Source organism: Hippoglossus hippoglossus, chromosome 10 (genome assembly GCF_009819705.1).
Source record: "Hippoglossus hippoglossus isolate fHipHip1 chromosome 10, fHipHip1.pri, whole genome shotgun sequence".
Taxonomy (NCBI): Eukaryota; Metazoa; Chordata; class Actinopteri; order Pleuronectiformes; family Pleuronectidae; genus Hippoglossus; species Hippoglossus hippoglossus.
The window spans coordinates 25,041,580-25,060,970 of NC_047160.1; the positions used below are offsets into that span (position 1 = coordinate 25,041,580).

At 43.7% G+C, this 19,391-nt stretch overlaps 1 protein-coding gene across 3 annotated transcripts in view; it reads right to left on the minus strand.

The window, feature by feature from the left end:
- Positions 1 to 8,560: 8,560 nt before the first annotated feature.
- LOC117769266 (complexin-1-like) overlaps positions 8,561 to 19,391 on the minus strand; it is a 45,706-nt gene continuing 34,875 nt past the window's right edge. For all 3 annotated transcript variants that reach the window (XM_034598069.1, XM_034598068.1, XM_034598067.1), the window contains exons 3-4: positions 14,524 to 14,699; positions 8,561 to 10,654 (exon numbers count right to left, since the gene is read on the minus strand). In XM_034598069.1, coding sequence (XP_034453960.1) covers positions 10,460 to 10,654; positions 14,524 to 14,699 — 371 coding nt within the window. In that variant the 3' untranslated portion in view covers positions 8,561 to 10,459. The remainder of the gene's footprint in view (positions 10,655 to 14,523; positions 14,700 to 19,391) is intronic.

A 19,391-nucleotide genomic window follows, 5' to 3' on the forward strand; every position in this document is an offset into this window, starting at 1 on the left:
TGCAGTAATTTGTTGGTTCACCAGGACATAAATCCAACATTGGATAAAGCCAAGTTGTTTCAGTTGTTGACATATTAGAGGCCATGTTTTTTACAGAGCAGATATTGTTTATATATTCTTATCCCTCCATAAATGAGAAAATACTGCCAACAGCCATAACATTTTTTGCATATGTGCCGTATTTTTTCTGAAATGTGCCATAAATGATAAATAACACAGTTATTTTCTTTGGAATGAATGAGTAAGTTGTGTATGGGGGGGGGGACTGTCACACCGACATGCAGGGTCCAGTCGTCCCCAGGCAACGGGAACACGTCACGGTTGGAGACGGACGACAGGTGACAGAAGAAGGTGGGAAGGTCCGAGGGGCATCTGGTGGACAGGTTGTAAACAACAAGAGAAATGCATCAACCTGAGGGAAATCACAAACGTGTGACAGGAGCAGAAATGAACAGGGCTGAGGCCGGTGACACAAAGTGTTGGTAAGTACGACATAACAGCAGCTTTACAGAGACGTTTCAGAAAGTAAAGTGAGTCAGCTTTCAAGGCATTTAACATATTCAGTATTTAACTAGCAGGCTAATTAAGCAAATCAATTAACTTGCCTCAAAGAGACAGAGGGACAGGAGAGGATGGGGGGGACGTCTCTGAATAGTGAATGATGTGGTTCTTGAATTGAAAATATCAGAGAGACACAGTCTGGGCTGAATTTACATTGATTTGATATCAAACTTCACGGTTTGTACTCGATTGGATCAACTTGAGGGATGCTTGTGTGATTTTAGGGCTCCAGTGCTGCGAATGTAACATCTCTAGTTCCAGGATTCTGCAGCTCTTGGATAATCCCAGTGGTTTTATTTCCCTTCCCCTTTTCCATATCCCAATTAGAACCCCTCACGCCGCTCCTTCTTGCCACCATTTTGTTGACAGTTAAGGAACTGGAGCATATCTTCTCCTACACCCCCCCCCCCCTTCCCAATGTAAGCTCAGCTCACATGTAACATGGCAGCTCACTTAATAATTCGGTGCTCGCCCGGTCAACCTCCTGCTTCTGCTTCAGATCAGGTCTGGACCGTGAGAGTCACTGATGCTGCTGAGAAATTATAACAATCTACATTTATGCATTAAACGCGACCAAGTGTTCCAGATGTTTCTACGTCTTGACATATATATTGATATGTATAATAAAGCTAACTCCCCCTGATTACAGGCAGGTGGCCCCTCGCCAACACCCGACACTCGTGAGTGAGAATCTACAAAGCTGAGCTCATTTTCAAATCTGTACAAAACTAAACTTCCAAAGGCTCTGGACCGTCTCACTCCTCAGACTCGGGTGCTTCATCCCACGCTGACTCAGCGCTGGACGTCTGTGTCGGAGGGTCGAAGGGTTCAGAGGGAAACTCTGGAGACCTGAAGCCTTTATGCCATTCGACGATTGTGTCGCAAAAGTGTGTGTGTGCTCCCGGAGTCAAGAAAGCTACTTGGTGTGTGTGTGTGTGTGGGAGGTGGCAAGTAGGTGTTTACTATTTTGGAAAAAGGTATTTTGAATTTCCAGGGAGAGACACTTCAGCCAAAACTTAGGAGTGAAGTGAAACTTTGAAGTTGCTCTGCCGTGTCCCTCTAAGTCGGTTTTTAATTAAAATAAAACGTTGTTTTTGTCGACCTTTGTGTTGTGATGTAATTTTCAGGACTTCATGCTGTAGCTGTGAACTGGGATTGATCTGATCTTTCATTTTCTGGATCAGAAAATCCCCCCTGATCAATAACCAGTGTGTCAAATAAATAAAAACATCCCTCTGTCCCATTTTAATCTCCAACATGACTCATCTAACGAGACGCGTCTCTTCATACTTCAAAAAGCAGAGCATGAGTGAATTCAGGTAACTTTACCAAACTTCTGCATTTTAACTTTTTTTAATGATCCAGATAATGATTTTTCCCAGCGGATGTTGAGCTCTCTGGAGATGTGCCGTGCATCAAAAGGTATTTTCTTCTTTGCTCCTCGTCGATGGACTTTGAAAATATCCATTAATACCGAGCTCCATCAGAGCATACAAATGAAACGCTGTGTTTGAACACTAAACTTCACTGGGGTTACCGGCACATTAAACTACTGGAAGTCAGTGGAAATCTGCATTTGAAGCCCACAGATCTCTGACAGTGTCGTGCATCAACAAGGATCTTGGATTAAATGACCTTCTCTTTAAACCACTGACTTCAGATTGAACATCTCGAGATGCTCGGCGCCTCTTCTCACACAAAAGCCAGCGTTTCAACATCAAAGCTGCTTGAAGCTGCCCGAGCCCCCTCTGCATAAATCCTGGCTCATCTCTTGACTGTGGAACAAATGAGGCTCTTAAATTAAATTTGCGACAATTAGGCCGCCTGCTTTGTGTAATCAGTTTTCTGGACGGATCAAACGGTCACAGCTCCGGCTGGATGAGAGGAGACGTGGGCGGACTGAAGACACAACAGGGGAAGTCGGGACTGTTGGTTTCATCAAACGCTTCAGTAATAAGATATCACAGAAGTTTCACTGGGGACCAGTACAGTCGTTTTATTCAGACTTGCTTTTCCTCCTTTGCTCTTTCCTCCTCTTCACATCACGGCCGAGGCCTTTTTAACCTGCATCTCGAAGCTGATCTGTCTTTACTGGTCTTCATGGTGGAGAGGAGGTTTTATGTCTGGTTACCAGGACCTGATTTACATGATTTTCTTTATTAATGTTTTACAAATCCCGACCTGATTATCCTTTAATTGGCTTTGTTGCTGTATTCTCTCCATAAAGACGTTTATTACACATCTGTCCATCCTGTTAGAAACGTTCCTACTCTGACTGATAAGCTCCTTGAGGAAAACTTGTGCTTTTAGACATTGGGCTACATAAATACAATTTGCTTTGACTTGTCATAAGGAGAATTATTTACTCCCCACCACTCTCTGTCTGGGCTGCTTCAGATGTCAGGCTCAGGGCTTCACAGTCTATGTTATCAAATATCCATAGATGCCTTGCGGTTGAATTCTGCAGCTCAGCAGAGCTTAATGTAAAGAAGTAAAGCTCCAGATTTAGTCCAGTGTGCTGCAATATTCAGAGCATCACAAGACGATGGAGAGGAGAGGATCCAAACCAAGCCTGAGATGCCTTAAGCAGCCACCATGATAAAACTCCCGAACCCCCACAAACAAACAAAGACATTTCTGCTCCACGTTATTTAAATGTGCAGCTCAGCCACTTTCCCAGTGAGCGCACCGGTTGATGGAACGTGAGGCGAGGTCTTTTTTCACAGACAGGAGGAGCAGCAAATCAGAACAGCGTGCGAGTGACATCTTCCCCCGAAGGAAACGCTATTGAAGCGCAGCCGTATTTATAGACGGAGCAAAACATCCTGTTTACGGAGGAACATGCAGTATTCATGCTCCCAGTCTGCGTCTTCTGCTCATGGTTTTATATATATAATGCAGGCCTCTGCAGCGGATTAGATGGTTTAGAGGTCGTGTGGCATAGACTTGGCATCATCATATGCCAGCTAGCACCTCAGACTCGGAGGAGAAATGCTCACTAATTGAGGTCAGGAGTTGCTCTATAACCGAACTTAAAAAAAAGAGAAATCCTTTTCCGCCCATTTGTCTGCTCCCTTTAACACGATGAAATGGAGGAATGTCCCCTCGGAGTCCTGTGCTGAAATTAAATGCCTCATAATACGTGGGACCTCTTGCCACTGAGGTGGATGGAAAAAGCAGGCGGCACGTCCGCTGCTAATACGGTTCGCCGAGGTCTCAGGGCCACTTTATTCATTAAACAGACCTATTAGAGCTTCATTCGCCGCCGCCACCGCCGCTGTGATCTCGTGTCAATGGACTTGTCAATCAGAGCCGCTCCAGGATGGTGTGATACTTATCGAGGTCCGCTGGATTCAGAGCTGACTGGTGAAGGGTGAGACCTTCCCCGGTGTAACGGGAGTCAGATTGTGGTTCTGACGGGTTTAAAACCACGCTCACCTCCGAGCAAATCATTTGCATACAATCAAAATATGCAGAACAGTAGTAGAATCTGCATGCACGCATCAGTCTGGAGCCTTTGTGTGCGTCCACTGGATGATGTGAGATGGGGGGGAAATAAACAAATCTTTTTCAGGGTGGTTGATTGTCTGTGTGACATTAGACTTGCTAAATAGAAATCCATTGCTCTGGTTCATGCACCGCTGGTCACGCTGCACATTTCCATCTACAGCCGAGAACCTGTCGTGTTTCACCCTGCACACATGCACAGCTACTGGGAGATGTGGAAACACACTGTATGGATACTGGTTTTACAGAATCCTGAGCAGTCAGTTATCATTTACAAATTGAACATTGAGCATTAAAGAGTAACAATTATGCTACTAGGGAAAAAAGGTTCATTAGGAAAACACCATACAAAACCATTTCCAATAGCTAACACCACTAAATGCACTATTTCAATAAAGCTGCACTTACCCAGTTTGAAGTCAGATGATTTGCTTCTTCTTCTCCTGTTTTGTACCATGTTTGTATTTGCACACAGAATCGACTTCTTTCTTTTGCTTCATGTGATGCAAGGCACCATATTACGAAGCATTTTCAAAACTTGGTGTGTTCAGAAATACAAGAAGAAGAGGAAGTTATTTCACGATTCAAGGTTCGATCCAGAGTCCTGATTAATATTTACACTAAAATGTTTTAATACGTTGAAACATCTCCACATCATCCACCTTCCAAATGAGTTAAATAAAAACCTTTCCCAGATTTCAGCTCCCACTCTGCTCACCCTGCTTATTCCATGGGGTCGAAGCCCAGTGGAGAGTTTATTGACACCGACTGCAGCGTGTCTACAGGACACCGATAAAGCTGCGTCTCCCCTGCAGCCCGAGCGCTGCTCAGGGAGCACGAAGGCAGCTCGGTCTGAAAGGCTTCCTCAGAGCATGAATGCTAATGGCATTGATTAATACCTCCATTTGCTTCAGGGAAACTTGCGGACTTCTATTGCAAAAGAGCAGCCGGGACCCTGGAGTGTGCTCGACAGCCCGAAGTGGAGAACAGGCGGCTGCACAGTGAAACCTTCAGAGGCTCGATCGCAAAGTGAGCAGCTAGGAGCCATTATGGAAGTCCAGTGGAGAAATGACAGCGTGAATATAATGACACACGAGAAGGCTGAAGACAAAGAAGATTCCCGACGGCATCACTCAGCTGAAGGTTCAGTGAAGGTGAATGAGATAATAAGGTAGATTTGATCCAAACGTTTTTATTCCTCTGGCAAAGAAAAGTCATCTTTGGTTTTGGTCTCATCTGTAGCTTGAGAACAGTTCGGTTATTAAATGATGAATTATCTCACGCAGCTGGATGAGGTGAGTGTCTACTCATATATCACTTGTTTATATTTTGAGCTCAAACCTTTAGATTTAGTTACATTACGTTTGTAGTCCTGTGATGTCAAGAAGAACAATGTTGTTAACAGTTATAACGCATCGGCTAACGACTTTTTAATTTATCTCTAATCAGATGCAGGCAGCTGTTCGTAGAGATTTGCCAACACGCCACTGTTTGTTTTGTGTTGAGAAACGTTCGACTCGTGATCAAAGAAACTAGTCGGATTGTAAACAGTGTAAACTGTGTAAACTGTGGACTCTCGACCTGGATGTTTGCTAGTTGCCCCAAAATATAGTTTGTTGCCCCAAAGCGTAATTTGTCGTCAGATAATAGCCGATGGACACCGAGTTCTGACTAAACCCAAATGAAATCCTCAGTAACAAACTTCCTGCACCATCCTGAGGTGGTGGAGACGTCCATTAAAGGTCTTTAACATAATTATTCTGCTGTCGGGGGTAATTTAAGGTTGATGATCTTGCCCAGGAGCACTTTGGCACCATGCACCACCGACCTTTGAGTTAGTGAATCACCAGCTTTACCTCTTGAGCCCCCCCCCAGTTTTACACATGTAAATTGAAGGAATAATTACATAGAAATCTCCTTCCTGTTGTAGCTCTGTAGGTTTAATGCTCATATGTAGCCTATAAAAGCTAGAGTGGGAGATTGTGAATTTTTTATTAACGCAGTGAAACCTAATAGTCTCATTTCACACACATGGCGTCTACGATCTACAGCAGGCGCCATCCTGACAACGTGTCCAGGATGATGGTGTTGATGAACCGGTGGAGCGTCACTCAACATCTGCCGCAGCGACAGCGAGATTCTGTTTTCTCCGGTGCTCTGAAATCCACACGTGGCTTTTGAAGCAAGACGGCGTAGAACCAGGACGTCTGATGAAAACACAGATTTATGTACCAACCAGTTAATAAGGAAACGTGTTCAATTATCTTTTTTTTTATCAAAAATAAGTGAAGCTGCACTGCAGGTAAAAATTACAAGTGTGTCAACCTTTAGAAGTGACATTTTCTAGCAAATGCTTTTGCACTGTGTTTGTTGAATAACCTAAAAACAACCAAACTTGAAATCCAAACCTCTGACAACCAATTAAAAAACATGTCAAAGGGTCACAATCGATTAATTTAGTTTGAATGTCGCCCTCCTTCTCCTGCTGGGATTAAAACCAAATCCCTAATCCTGGCTTTGTGGATTGGTCTGATGTGAAGGGTTCGCTGATGCCCACATCACACCCCCCACTTAGGACCAACACACTGCGTCACTTTGACGCCCCGGCCGAGTCCTCGCCGTGACGTGACCGCCGGTCACAAACCCCTCCAATCACGATTTGAACGACACAGTGCATTCTGTTTACAGCCCTTTTTGCTTTTATTGAAGAGATGTTGAAAGAAACAGTAACATGTGATATAGATACATCGAAGGTCTTTGCACATAACTCCCGTAACGAGCGCCATGCAAGGGTTTGACACGACTGCAGGTTCACGTGTCAGGATGTGACGTGGCCTCCTCAAACCAGAGATACACTGCACGTCTGCTTCCAGATATATTAACCAGAACTCAGTTCCTCCTCTATGTTACACACAGAGGCAGCAGCGGCCGCTCGGAAGTGTCTTTGAATGCAGAAACACAAGGACGATGAAAAAAATTATATGAAATCACTTTATTCTCAGAGTGTGTTCGGTGATTCCATTTTTTGCAGGAAAGTTACAGACTGAAATATCTGTCTAGAATGGCATGCAGTGAGGCTAACAGGTGGAGCTTTGAAAACACACAGAGGACACGCAACGAGTATATCAACAACCTTGCCTACATCGCACACCATAAGCATGCATACATTTTTGTCAACAAATAGGAAGATAGAGAGAGGGGCAGAGAAGGGAGGGGGGGGGAGGGGGAGAGAGAGAAGATTTCGCAGTAGAAAAAAATGCACCAAATCAACATTGTTTTTTTTTTTTGTGTGTGTTTTCGTTTTTTTTTTTTCCTCAAAATACCAAACCAGACAGAAACGAGACCGGCTACGGACGAGAAGGAGAAAACCACTGCACCAGCGTAAGAATCTTCTCAACACGCACAGAACAGAGAACAGACGGACGCGAGGGGAGAGAGAGAGAGAGAAACATCGGACAGTTACATTCAAGTCACATCGAAAGGAGTATTTTCTCGTAAAGAGGTGTATTTTTCAGGCAGTATTATTTTTTTTGAAATCACATCAAACGTGTGACTCCGAACTGAAAGTGGGCGGCGTTCTACGAGACGACACGCTAGTGATTACGCACGACTTGGGCAGTGTTGGTTCGGGGCAGTGGTCTCTGAAGCCATTTGGAGCGCGACCAATTGGCGTTTACGAGGTGATGACGAAGGGGGTTTGCGATGGCGTCGGCTGGATGGGATGCGGAGGATGATCTGGGGGTTTTCAGCGCACGCCGGGTTTGGAAAAAAGACTCGCTTGGACACACACGCTGATGAAGTCCTATACAGGGGCAGTAATTGTAGCTTTCTGGAGTATTCTTGGACCAAAACGATAGATATGACATTCGTGGATTAAAGTTGGTTCAAGGAAAACTGCCTAAATATGGTTTAAACGTCTGTTTCAACTTAAAGCTCGATTACCTGAGAACTCTAAAATAAATACGATGCAGAGATTAAATGAGAATGACACTACTCGCCTACGTCTACCAGCACTATTCTTTGGTTTGATTGGATAATGCTCTGATGCTGTTGATGAATGGTCCGTAATCCTCGAATGCAAAACTAAGTGCTAACACGCCGTTTTAAACTAGCGAAGGCAGCTCATTAAAAGCATAGGACGGTCAGTAAACGTGCTCTACAGGCGACCCTACCACACTCAGTCACCGGAAGTCTTTTTAAATATACACTCATCGTGATTACAGAGGTCACAAAGAAGCCGGAAAAAAAAAGCTAAACCTCCCTCGTCTACGCCGCGGGGGAACGCACACGCTCTGGATAAGTGTAACTTCGTGTTTATCTAGATCAGTAAAAACAGTCAGAATGTGGCAAAAGAGTTTAGAAAACCTTAAATACACGTACAGCTACTGTGCGGATCACAAAGACGTTTCATAACAAAATTCATCACAAGGCAAACTGATCACGGCTAGTGTAGCACATTTAGCTTTGACTCTGTGGGGGTTCTTCTCTTTTGAATCACTGTCGTGGTCATGTGATGAATCTCTGTGTATATTTGATTCACTCTAGTGTTCTATTTTCACACAACATCAAATTTTATATTCTTCATTGTTTTTCTACTCGTAGGCTAACACGGCATCGAGTGTGTTACCAGCTCAAGTCTGGTGGAATGTCTGAAATATCTGGAATGTTTTAACAAGACACTGTGGAATGAAGGAGAGAGAGAGAAAAACAAGGCAAATGGAGAGAAACGAGATTTTATCCTCCGATGACCCTCCTTTTAAATTTGTGCCATTACACGTGTCCACCTGCGGGACAAGCTGGACGCCGTCCAACAGGTGGACAGTTTGTGTGTCTCGCGGTCATGGAGCATGTTCATGTTAATGCCTGCCTCTGGAAACCTGCAGTTTGATTCACCTTTGGGTTTGTGATTCCGAAACACAAATCTGCTTTGCTCTCGCTGTTCTGTTCTGTGACTGAATGTTTGACAACATGAAACAAACGGTCCCACCTTCCCCCCTTTTCTCTGTTATAACCAAACATGTGGGAGCCACACACACTTCACCGTCACTATGCAGACACACACGTGTGTCCTTCACATCGACTAACACATTAAGGAGTAAGTTTAAACACACAACAATGAAGATTGTCTGTTATTGCTGATTCAGTTAAACCAACGGACACAGGACAACCTCATTTTCTGAACAATATATTGCACTATTGTCACTGTCTGTTCACATAGTGTGTTCACAACGTAGTTGTGTTTGTGAAGTTTCTTTTTTCTTTTACAGAGGAATCATGAAAACGTCAACACAAACGTCCTATTGCAAAAGCAGAGTGAGCGACACCCGCCACAGGACAAAACTGAACTTTTGAAACCACAAACATTTAGAGCAAGTGAATTTGTAGAAAGATTTTCATCTGACGGGTTTGAGACGAACTCTGGAGAACTATGGAGAACATGTATTTGTAGTTTTCCCCATGGAAGAACATTTCAGACACAGAGTCAGTTATCACCAACTGTACGTGCTGGACAAGACGTCGTTCAATTAAAAATGGAAAACCAGTTATTGCCTCAAATATCAATGTGTTTTGCTTCGTCATAATAAATCAAATGGTATCCACGTGTGTACTTCACTTCACCAGTTTACTGCATGCTCAAAACAAGTTTAAATCAATAAAATAATAGGAAGTCCTTCACTTTCTGGTTTCCCAGATGTTTCCAGATGTTTGTGTTCACCAGCGCTCATCGCACACGTTCACAGTAAACCAATGAGAACATGAATGACAGCTTATGGGGTGAATCCTCACAATGGAGAACCAATAAAAATGTATTTATATACATCGCATGTATCAAATATTAGCAAACACAAAACAGGAAAATTCAATCAAATTTTGATATGATTTGGATAATTTCTTAAAAGTTAAAAATATGGCTTATACTCTCAGTCATCTTGTTATACGTCATATTTCACTCATATATAGTTCTCTTTTTTTTATAACCCGAGTCTATTTACAAACAAAACTGATGGTGGATGACGGATGATGTCTGGTCTTCTTCTAAGTGCCGGACGTTTAGAGAACACAGAGTTTGCCTCGAGGTAAAGACGCTGGATCTGTGGGGGTGTTACGAACTTTTTAAATCTGTGATTATCAATAAAAGATTCTCTGTATGAGAGATTCAAAAGTAGGTACCACCCCCCGAGATCAGATACTTGACCTCAAAGGCAAAGTCATGACGTGTTGTAATATTCCAGGACACTTAGAAGTCGGGCTGAATGGGTCGGGAGGTGCGGGGGGGGGGGCTGAAGAAAAGTGTGACTGCAGGTTTGGGCGTGTGGGGGGGGGGGGCGGTACAGCATTGGTTAGATGAATTGTCGTAAGAAGTTATTCATATTTCACGCCAAAACACTGTTTACTTTTTATTGAACATATCCATGAGCGGGGCCGGGATGAACTTCATGACCGTGTCCACGATGCTCTCCTCCTCCTCCTCGTCGCCGCAGCCGGTGGGCACCGCCTTCTTCGGGCGGGTGAGGCTGCCCTCGGAGGCCTGCTCCATCGCAGCCGCCGCCTCGGCCTCCTTCTCCTCCTTCTTCTTGATGCCGTACTGCACACGGGACACATCAGGGAAACCACGTTATTACAGAGACGCTGAACATCTGTCTATTGAGCGAATGCTGGCGCTCAATATCTCATTTATTACCAAGAATCTACATATGTGGGTTGAACATGACTCATAGCACCACCCACAACCGTGATAACTTCAACATCACTGCGTTCGAAAGGCAAAACTTTGGGATGAAGATACACTCTGAGGGATTTATTGGTTTAAATGCATGTTTAGGAGTCAGGTTTGACATTGGGGGGGAAATACACTCATTTCCATTTCTTGCTGAGATTTAGATAAAACGATTAAAACCACTTGTTTATGTCCACGACCTGAAGAGCCAGGAGGATGTTAACCTGAGATAGAGCCGGCCGGGCTATTTCTCCCACTTCTCTTTAAAGCCACAGTTACATGTCTCTGCTGAACGAACCCTGAAACTGACTCGAGCCTTTCAAAGCTGTGCCCTTTTTCAACCACTATCCAATTTCCCGATTTGACGAGAAGCTTTGTGATGTGCGGCGTCTTAAATAATGTCACTTCCTTGTGCCTTAAACAACTTCGCCCTCTCACTTCACAAGCAAACAGGAAGCTGAGCGTTCCCCTGAAGAAACCTCCTGTGAAAGCAGTGACTTGAGTGACAGTTTGAAGTCTATAGATAGAAACGTGCGTGAGGCGTGACACGATCGTTTCATGCAAATCGGGTGGAAGTGATTTGCAAACGTAAATCAGATCTCTTCACTTCACACAGATTATCCTCAGGCTGCTCGCACGAGAAGATGGTGCAAAACTTTGGGTCCTGCATGAACAGCAATTACAGATTTCTCTGCAATTAGACGTCGAGGTGGAAACCGCACAGAAAGAGTTTGTTTGTGAGCGTGAACACAGGGGCTGTAACTGCTGCTGCCTCTAATTTCACCTTGCTGGATATTTTATGTACCAATTACCGGCAGAGGCACTCAGCAGGCGTGCTGGACAATGCTGAAGATTACCTTACAAATCCCTGGGCCCCGGCAGACTTTTATTAAATCAAGAGCGTGTTTAGAGGAGAAAGAGCACGAAATTGCAATTTAAAACATTAAAGGGAACGAGAACTGCTGGGGGAATCTCTTTCTCCTGCACCTTGATTGTGATTCTCCCTTATTTTCTCCTCACTTGTTCAGTAAATGAGAACGAAAGAAGATTAAATAAATAAATGTAGGACTGCAGGATCGGGTAAAAAGCCAATACTTCGTCTGTTGATGATTTCACTCTGCTGGTGTCAAATGGAACCTGTATAAAATGTCTAGATTTGTTTTATTGTTAACTCAACCAGCGGATGATGACTGTGAGAGGTAGTTCAGAGTCCAATTCCCACCCTGATGCTTCTGCCAAGCAGTGTTTCAGTCTACAGACGTCTTCTTTAAAAGGTTTTGACCACTAAATTGGATCAGAATTTGAAAAATTATCTTTTTCAAGAGACATGTTTTGTGAGGCCGTTGTAACCTTCACCTTTGACCACCTGAATCGGTTCAGTTAATCCATGTGAACGTTTCCTGATGAATTAGAAAGGAACAGAGATCTTCAGATAATCCATTTAAGAGGCAACAAAGGGTTTTGTGAGATAACGGGGACAAGAAGATGGGATCACTTTGACCTTTGACCACCATCATCTAACCAGTTTATCTTTGAGTCCGAGTGAACCTTTGTACCACATTTGAAGGAATTCCTTCTACAGCCACTGGTTTTATCGTTAGGCTCTTGAGACCATTGTCCCAACTCCACCACTAACGCAGCATGTGACTTTAAACACTGCTGCCGTAATTGAACCTGAAGCTTTTATGAATCTCAACAAATGAAGAGTGGAACGATAATAACTCCGATTTGAACCCAGGATCCTGCAGCTTCTGCTCAGTTTGTTCCTTAAAGTGTACTTTGTGCATGTGAGGTCCTTGTTCGAGCAAAATCAATAAGTCTGCGGAGCACGGGAAGGTCAACGGGCTGAGTGATGGCTGATCTTGAGGCAGAGATGTGGAAAATGAGCCAGACTCCTCTGTGACCTCTTTGCTTGCTCTCCCAGGCTCGAGCTAATGTGATTCTGGAGCAATAAATATCTTAAAGGAGGACGAGTAGCATCCAATTCTGCTGTGAGGATGTGTGTGGGGGGGCAGTGGCAGCATACAGGTGTGTTTTAACCTTTATTTGTCATCCTATATATGTGTCCTCCATTCATTAAAGTCTGCATATAGCTGCGACTGACAAAGATTAGCTCCTGGTTGTTATATTCTAACGTTTTGCTCCTGATTTGAAGGATCCATTCTGCAGCCGATGAAACCTTTGGGGATCCGTCTTCTCTGCTAACTTCCCTCGTCAGTTTAAAAGATGCTTTATTCTGATCCTCAGTCTTATAACATGATGTTTTATTCCTCAAACGTTATTGACAAATCCATGTGTGTGTCTGCATATTTCCCCGAGGAGAACACAATGATCCGACTCTATCCAAAAAACATAAAAGAACTCATTTCCAATTCAGGAGTTTTAGTCTGTTCCAAAGAACAAGCTTTTTAACACGTGTTTTCTTCTGCATTTGTTTGGTTGTTAGCAGGATTTGGCAAAAATTACGTGTTTTGGTGCAGATCCAGGAACTTTTTTGCGTTACAACATGATCTTGATGAAAATATGAGGACATATTTAGTGGTTGGTATCAAACAGTGCAATTTCGTGCGGAAACAAGTAAAAATCTGTATCTAGTGGATTTAAATGTGGTTTGAGGATGGAAATAGATATTAATAAAACATGTAACTATACCATGAATGTGTATCTGAGACACGTAATGCAGCCTGAGTTATAAGGCTTGTTTTAATTTGACTGTTGGGGCCTTGGCTGAGGTTCGTGCTCTCGAGAGCGATTCTAGAAATGCTGACGATAATAACCAAGTCATTAATATCTATACTTCAACTTCCACATTTGAATCTGCCTGGACGTCATATTTCATTATTAACCGGTTACCTCTGAGCACAGGAGACACGGCTGATGATTGTCCACTAAACTACATCAAACCAATTTGCCTGGATTATTAATTGGAAGCTTTTTTTCGCACAAGACTCGAGAATCAAAAGTCTGAGTTCACCACCGGAGAAATGTTCCTCCCTGACTTTAGACGATAGAAAACATCGGAGTGCCTGGTCGATGAGTGTCTCCTCCCGCTCGCTTGTTTGTTCTGTGCTTTCCTCTCATGCTTCTCCGTCTTGTTCTCACTGCAATCTGCTTTATTCAGTCTCCCCGTCACTCTCAAGACTCGCTCCACGGCAACAAAAGCTTGCGTCAGTTGAAGCGAAGACAGTCTCGCTTAGTCAGCCCCTCTCCACTCGCTATAATCAAACACTTTCCAAAGATATGCTGTCATATCGCTCTCGCTCGCCGCCGCTTCTCTTCTGTCAGAACGGTTGCAGAACTAAACTAAAGAATTGGTGGAGTGCGGAGCCACAAACTCTGAGGATGGTTTCACAAGAGCTTCACATGCAGCTCAGCCCGAAGGCCCTTCACAGAGCACAGTCAAGTATTCAATGGGATTTAAGAAATGTCAAGACCGACTTTTCACTGCAAGCTGTGGTTACTTTGATTTCGTCGCTTAACATTTTAGTGCAGATTAATTCATCATCAAGCATGAATCAGAGATGAGACAAAACAGAGTCAGTCAGACCCAAATTCCATTTGAAGTCAACTCTTGTTCACGGATGAGGTCATGAATTAAACTTTATTCATGTTACTTAGCAAACAGAAATTAATAATCAGGACCCAGAAGTCTAAAACTCAAAATGAAAACAAAGAGTGACGAAACGATAATAACACCTTTATTCACTGTACCAAGTATTTAACTGAGGGGTATTCACCTTGTCCCTGATGCCCTGTCGGATGTTTTCTCTCTCTGACTCCATTTTTGCATATTTGGCCTTCCTCTCATCCTCCTGTTGCCTCAGCGCCTCTTGTCTTTCTTCCTCCTTCTTGGATGCGTCCGGGTCCTTCTCCTCTTCCCCACCGAGCATCTTGCCCATGTCTTTGGTGGCCCCTGTGGTGACAGAGAAACAAAAGTGATGAGTGAAACAAGTGTCAAGTGGAAATCTTTAAACCAGCAACTCTGGCATTTCACAGTAATATCGCATGTGACAGATCTCAGCCACTGGGCTGTTTCTAAGCATTTGGTGAGCGCAGTGCTACATCTAAGATTTAGATAATTCAGCAGACGCTGCTTTGTACTTTAATCCTCTTTCAGGCCGGAGAAAGAGCAGCTCCATGCGTCCCCAGCTGAACCAGAGACAAAAGTGTCTGACAATAGAGGGAACAAGAGGTGAGCGCCACGAACAAGAGCCGGAGATAAAAGACACCGCAATAAATTATTAGCTATTCTCTTGATTGCCGTTGTGCTGCTCGCTGTGGCCTCTGCTGTCCCGAGCAGGAATTTACATCCTCATGCAAAGCGTCCACTTGGACCTCGGGTCAACACCTGAGGACAAAAGGTTTGCAGTGCTGCTGAAAGGAGTAAACAGACACTGGGGCTCGTTCTGCCGCTGATCTCTCATCTCCCGCCTGTTGAATATGATCAGATTTTTGAGTTTCGTGTTTGATCGCTTGTATTGCTAATTGTCTTGGACACTACAAGCATGTTAATACTGTGAATAAAAGGTTTTATCTGATGGAGCCTGCAGGTCATTACAGAAGTCATCAATTCTGACATTTCAGGATGGTAAAACAAGATTCTACAAAGTTGCCACAATATTGTTTTGAAGTTCTCTCCTTGGTTAAAAGGTTAGCATGTTCCAGCAAAGCTATGTCGGACAACATCATCCCACTGTATCTTAGCTTCGTCTATACATGGCTGGTGTATTTGGCTCCAAACAGTGCCCGTAGGAATTGATAATATTAGACAATTCTGATATTGCTCTCCACTGGAATCTGGAAACAAGTTTGTATAGACGCAGAGTAAGTTTTGAGGTTGTGGTGTTGGATGGATGTGAAGCTGATCCACCTTAAATTTGATGAGTTGGACTTACCATCCAAAATATTCCATAAACACAATCACTACCCAACAATAACCATAATGTACCAAATACATGTACATTCATGCTGGTGTGTGCAGCCGGTCAACAGTGCTGTGTCTGTCAGGACTCAGACGAAGACAGACTCGTGTTCAACATGTAAACAACGTCCACAGACGGAGGTAGAATGTACACGACGCTGCACAGTGAACGTTTTGTTTTGACAGTTCCTGTTCCAGGGACATTTGATTGTCTCCTCTCAACACAGTGTCTCTTACTTCTTAGGTGGTTACTTTGATTGTAAGCGAGACTAAACATAAACAACAGAAGGGACTTCCCATAAAACTTGGAGGAAGGATGTGTCAGGGAAGAACCTGGTACATGTTGGTGTGGATCAGGGAATAACACAGGGAACTGACATCTACGAGAAATTTGGTGCAACATGATGGAGATGTGCGCTCTGCTCTTCTAGCTGAGGCCTTAATGCTTTACTTTGATTATTAGAAAATGTAAGGCATTTATGAAAAGCCTTCTGCTAATGGGAAATGTAGGCCTGCAGCTGGTATTCGTCTTTATATGGAGAGTTACGTGACATTACTGTGAATCATCCTCACACATAACATCTGCACAGCACCACTAGGAGAATAGAGCTCATTCCACTCATACTCCCTTCTCTCTCCGAGCAACACCCAAGGTCAGGTTATAGATAAAGAGCCACATAGCAAAACACTGTAGTGTCTACGCTCATTCAGATGCTGTTTTCTAAATGACATCAAGACGTAAGGACGCAACAGGATTTAGGAATACATGTTTTACTCTGTGGATGTTTGCAAATTGTTCCACCTTCTCCTTGAGTCCACATTTAACTCTTCTGCGTCAGACATCAGCTTCTGCCTGAGTTCTCCTTTCACCAGCGTCCAGAGAACTTCCATCACAAATATTATCATCATCTCTGTCTCCTCTCCGCAGCAAGATCTTTATGGGTTTTACTTCTGAACTCATGCTTGTGTAATTCTTTAGAGCAGTAAACCTGGAAGGGCATAGTTCAGATCAGGATGTTGCACAGACTATATTGAGTGTCAGCTGCATGATGAGCTGCTCCCTGGGTTTGCACAGGGCTCTGGCTGAGCGTTCTCACTCCACAGGCATTAGCTTTCCTTTCCAGCTCAGTGACTGGAATCAAACCAGTGCTCTAACAGTGGCCCCGGTGCTCCCTGAACCATTGGCTCTCTGCTCACTTCCAACTCGCGGGAAAGAAATTGATTTTAATGAGAAGCCGACCTGCTGAACCACACCGGGCGAATTTTGAAATACACCCGACCATCTCTCCCTGCCCCTGAGGTCAGGACACTTCCTTTCTCTATCAGCGCCTCTGTCCTGTCCTGATCTGTGCTTCACCTCACAGGCTGCGTGGAGTGAAAACTCAAAGGCACAGCCATCTGCCGCTGCTGTGAAACCGATGAGACAGAGTTGACCTTGGGGTTCTTGGCTGCAGTCCGAACTCGCTGTGCTGATGGACCGGGACAAGCCCCGATCCGTGGTCACATGGAGGAGGGTGGCTGCTAATTACAGACATGTTGATGTTTTAACTTGAACCCGTTGACATGTTGACAGTCCTCAGTGTTCTCGTGTCAGTGTGACGTGTGTAGATATTAAGAAACACGATGGGCAGTAAGTAGCCATTGGGGTGGAGGTAGGAGTCAAACCTCTGTACATGAAATGCAGCCAGTGACTATAAACAATCAAATTAATATGTCTATTGCTGCTTTGAATGAGTTGTGTTACTTTCTGTATCTGCACAATAGATTTTTATAAGAAATTGAGTCAGGGCCAAAGCTCATTCCTGACATTCGAAGTAGAGACTGTCCTGCTCTTAAACTAAGATAACACTTTCTTTACAAGCGCCGAGAAACATTTGGTTTTATTATTAATAACTCGTTTGTAGAGCAGAACTTTGTAAAGTTTATTTCTTGCTGCAACTCTCACAAGAAAATGTCTCAGATATTAATTCTGTTCTTTGCTGCCGGCTTAATTAGAACTGCGGGAACTGTGGGATTGTAAACTTTCCTCCCAACTTTGTTGCCAGCGGCGAGAGGAGATTTCCAAAGTCTTGCATGAGTAGAAGTCCTCACAGAAGCTGAGGAGACTCTGAGGCGGAATATCCATCACTGCAGGGGGGATGTTTTCTTCTTCGGCCCGGGAGAAAGTTTTGAAATTGGAACTTGTTCAACTTTAGACTCTGCAGCTACAAATGCAGGACAGACTTGATACCTTGTTTGAGCTCAGACTTTATTATATGAATCTTTCACACTTTCCGGTTCTATCATGACCTCCTGCCAACTTCTCATTAGCCCTGCCACAGATACTGCAATGCTAACTCAAGCTTGCAGAGTCTATAAAATTGGGTTACATTATATATATAAATTATATTTAACTTGTACCCAAAGTTTGTTTCTGGATTTTCCCTGAAACTAATTTTCAGAAAGGAGTCGTTTGCAGTGCCCTAGTTTTTGTCTGGAAACCACAATGTTCAGGTTTATAAACTTATACGTGTACAACTTCTAAACTGTTGATTTCTACCTCCTTGCAGCTTGTGCCCCTTCGTCTCCTCCACATGCTGCAGAGCCGCTCCTCAGCTTCCACACGACTAATCTCGATGCTTAAGGCTAATTAGCTTGTTTGATTGTGACAAAGTTGCTGAGCAGCGGCGTGAGACCGTCGCCGTTTTCCCCAAAACCCTCGGTGTCATCAAACGCCGCCAGCTGTGGCGTCTGGGAGCGGCGAGCAAAACAACAAAGCTCCAGAGGAGGAGTGTAGAGACTCGGCTACGCTTAGAAAGACACTGAAACACAGTCTGACGCATCTAATTAGAAGACACGATGAATAAGTCATTCCTCATCACAATTCTACTTTGCACAGAACAAAGTGTTGTTTGCTTTGATTGGCAGGAAAATGCAAATATGATTTTAACTGGAGCTCTGAAATTCCTCTCATGAAACATTAATATGATTTGTAATGTTTGTTATCATGGTTTAATATTAAGGTCTCAACATTGTTTCGATTAAAAACAGTAATATTATATGATCAATAAATACAGTTTATATAATTAAACAATACTTTCATTACACACATTCAGGTAAACAAGTATTTGACACCACTTGCAAATATAGCGAGATGAAGAAAAATCTCCTCCAGTGTGTCAATGGTGTCAAAAGACGTGAAAAGAGAAGAGTAAAGAAACAGATGATTGGTCCATATTTACTTACATCATCACAACAAACACACTAGTATTCACATTTTTGTTGTTATTGATCGTACAGAGGACGGAATCATCACACAAGTACGATAATTAAGATAAAGAGTCAACGGTCACGCGAGCAGTTGTGATGGTGCCGAAAGTAAATCAGTGCATCAGCAAAGTTCACAAAGATCACGTCAGTTTGCGGAGGGGCTACAAAACTTAAACACGTTCCAGTCAATCCACTCCAAACACATTTCCATTCCCAGTTCCATGGAGCCTAAAGCCACGTTTCCAGTCACTCGGGTCCCTATGGTGACGTCCGTGCCAGCAGCGTGCAGAGCTGGCTGTCCATGCTACAGTAACTCATTACAGCTTTATAGGGACTTTTTAGGTCAGCTGAGGCCTGAGGGCTAATTTTAAAGTAGAAGGAGGCTTCGCCTACTTAGCGGGAGGAGGAGGAGGAGGAAGAGGAGGAGGAGGTGAA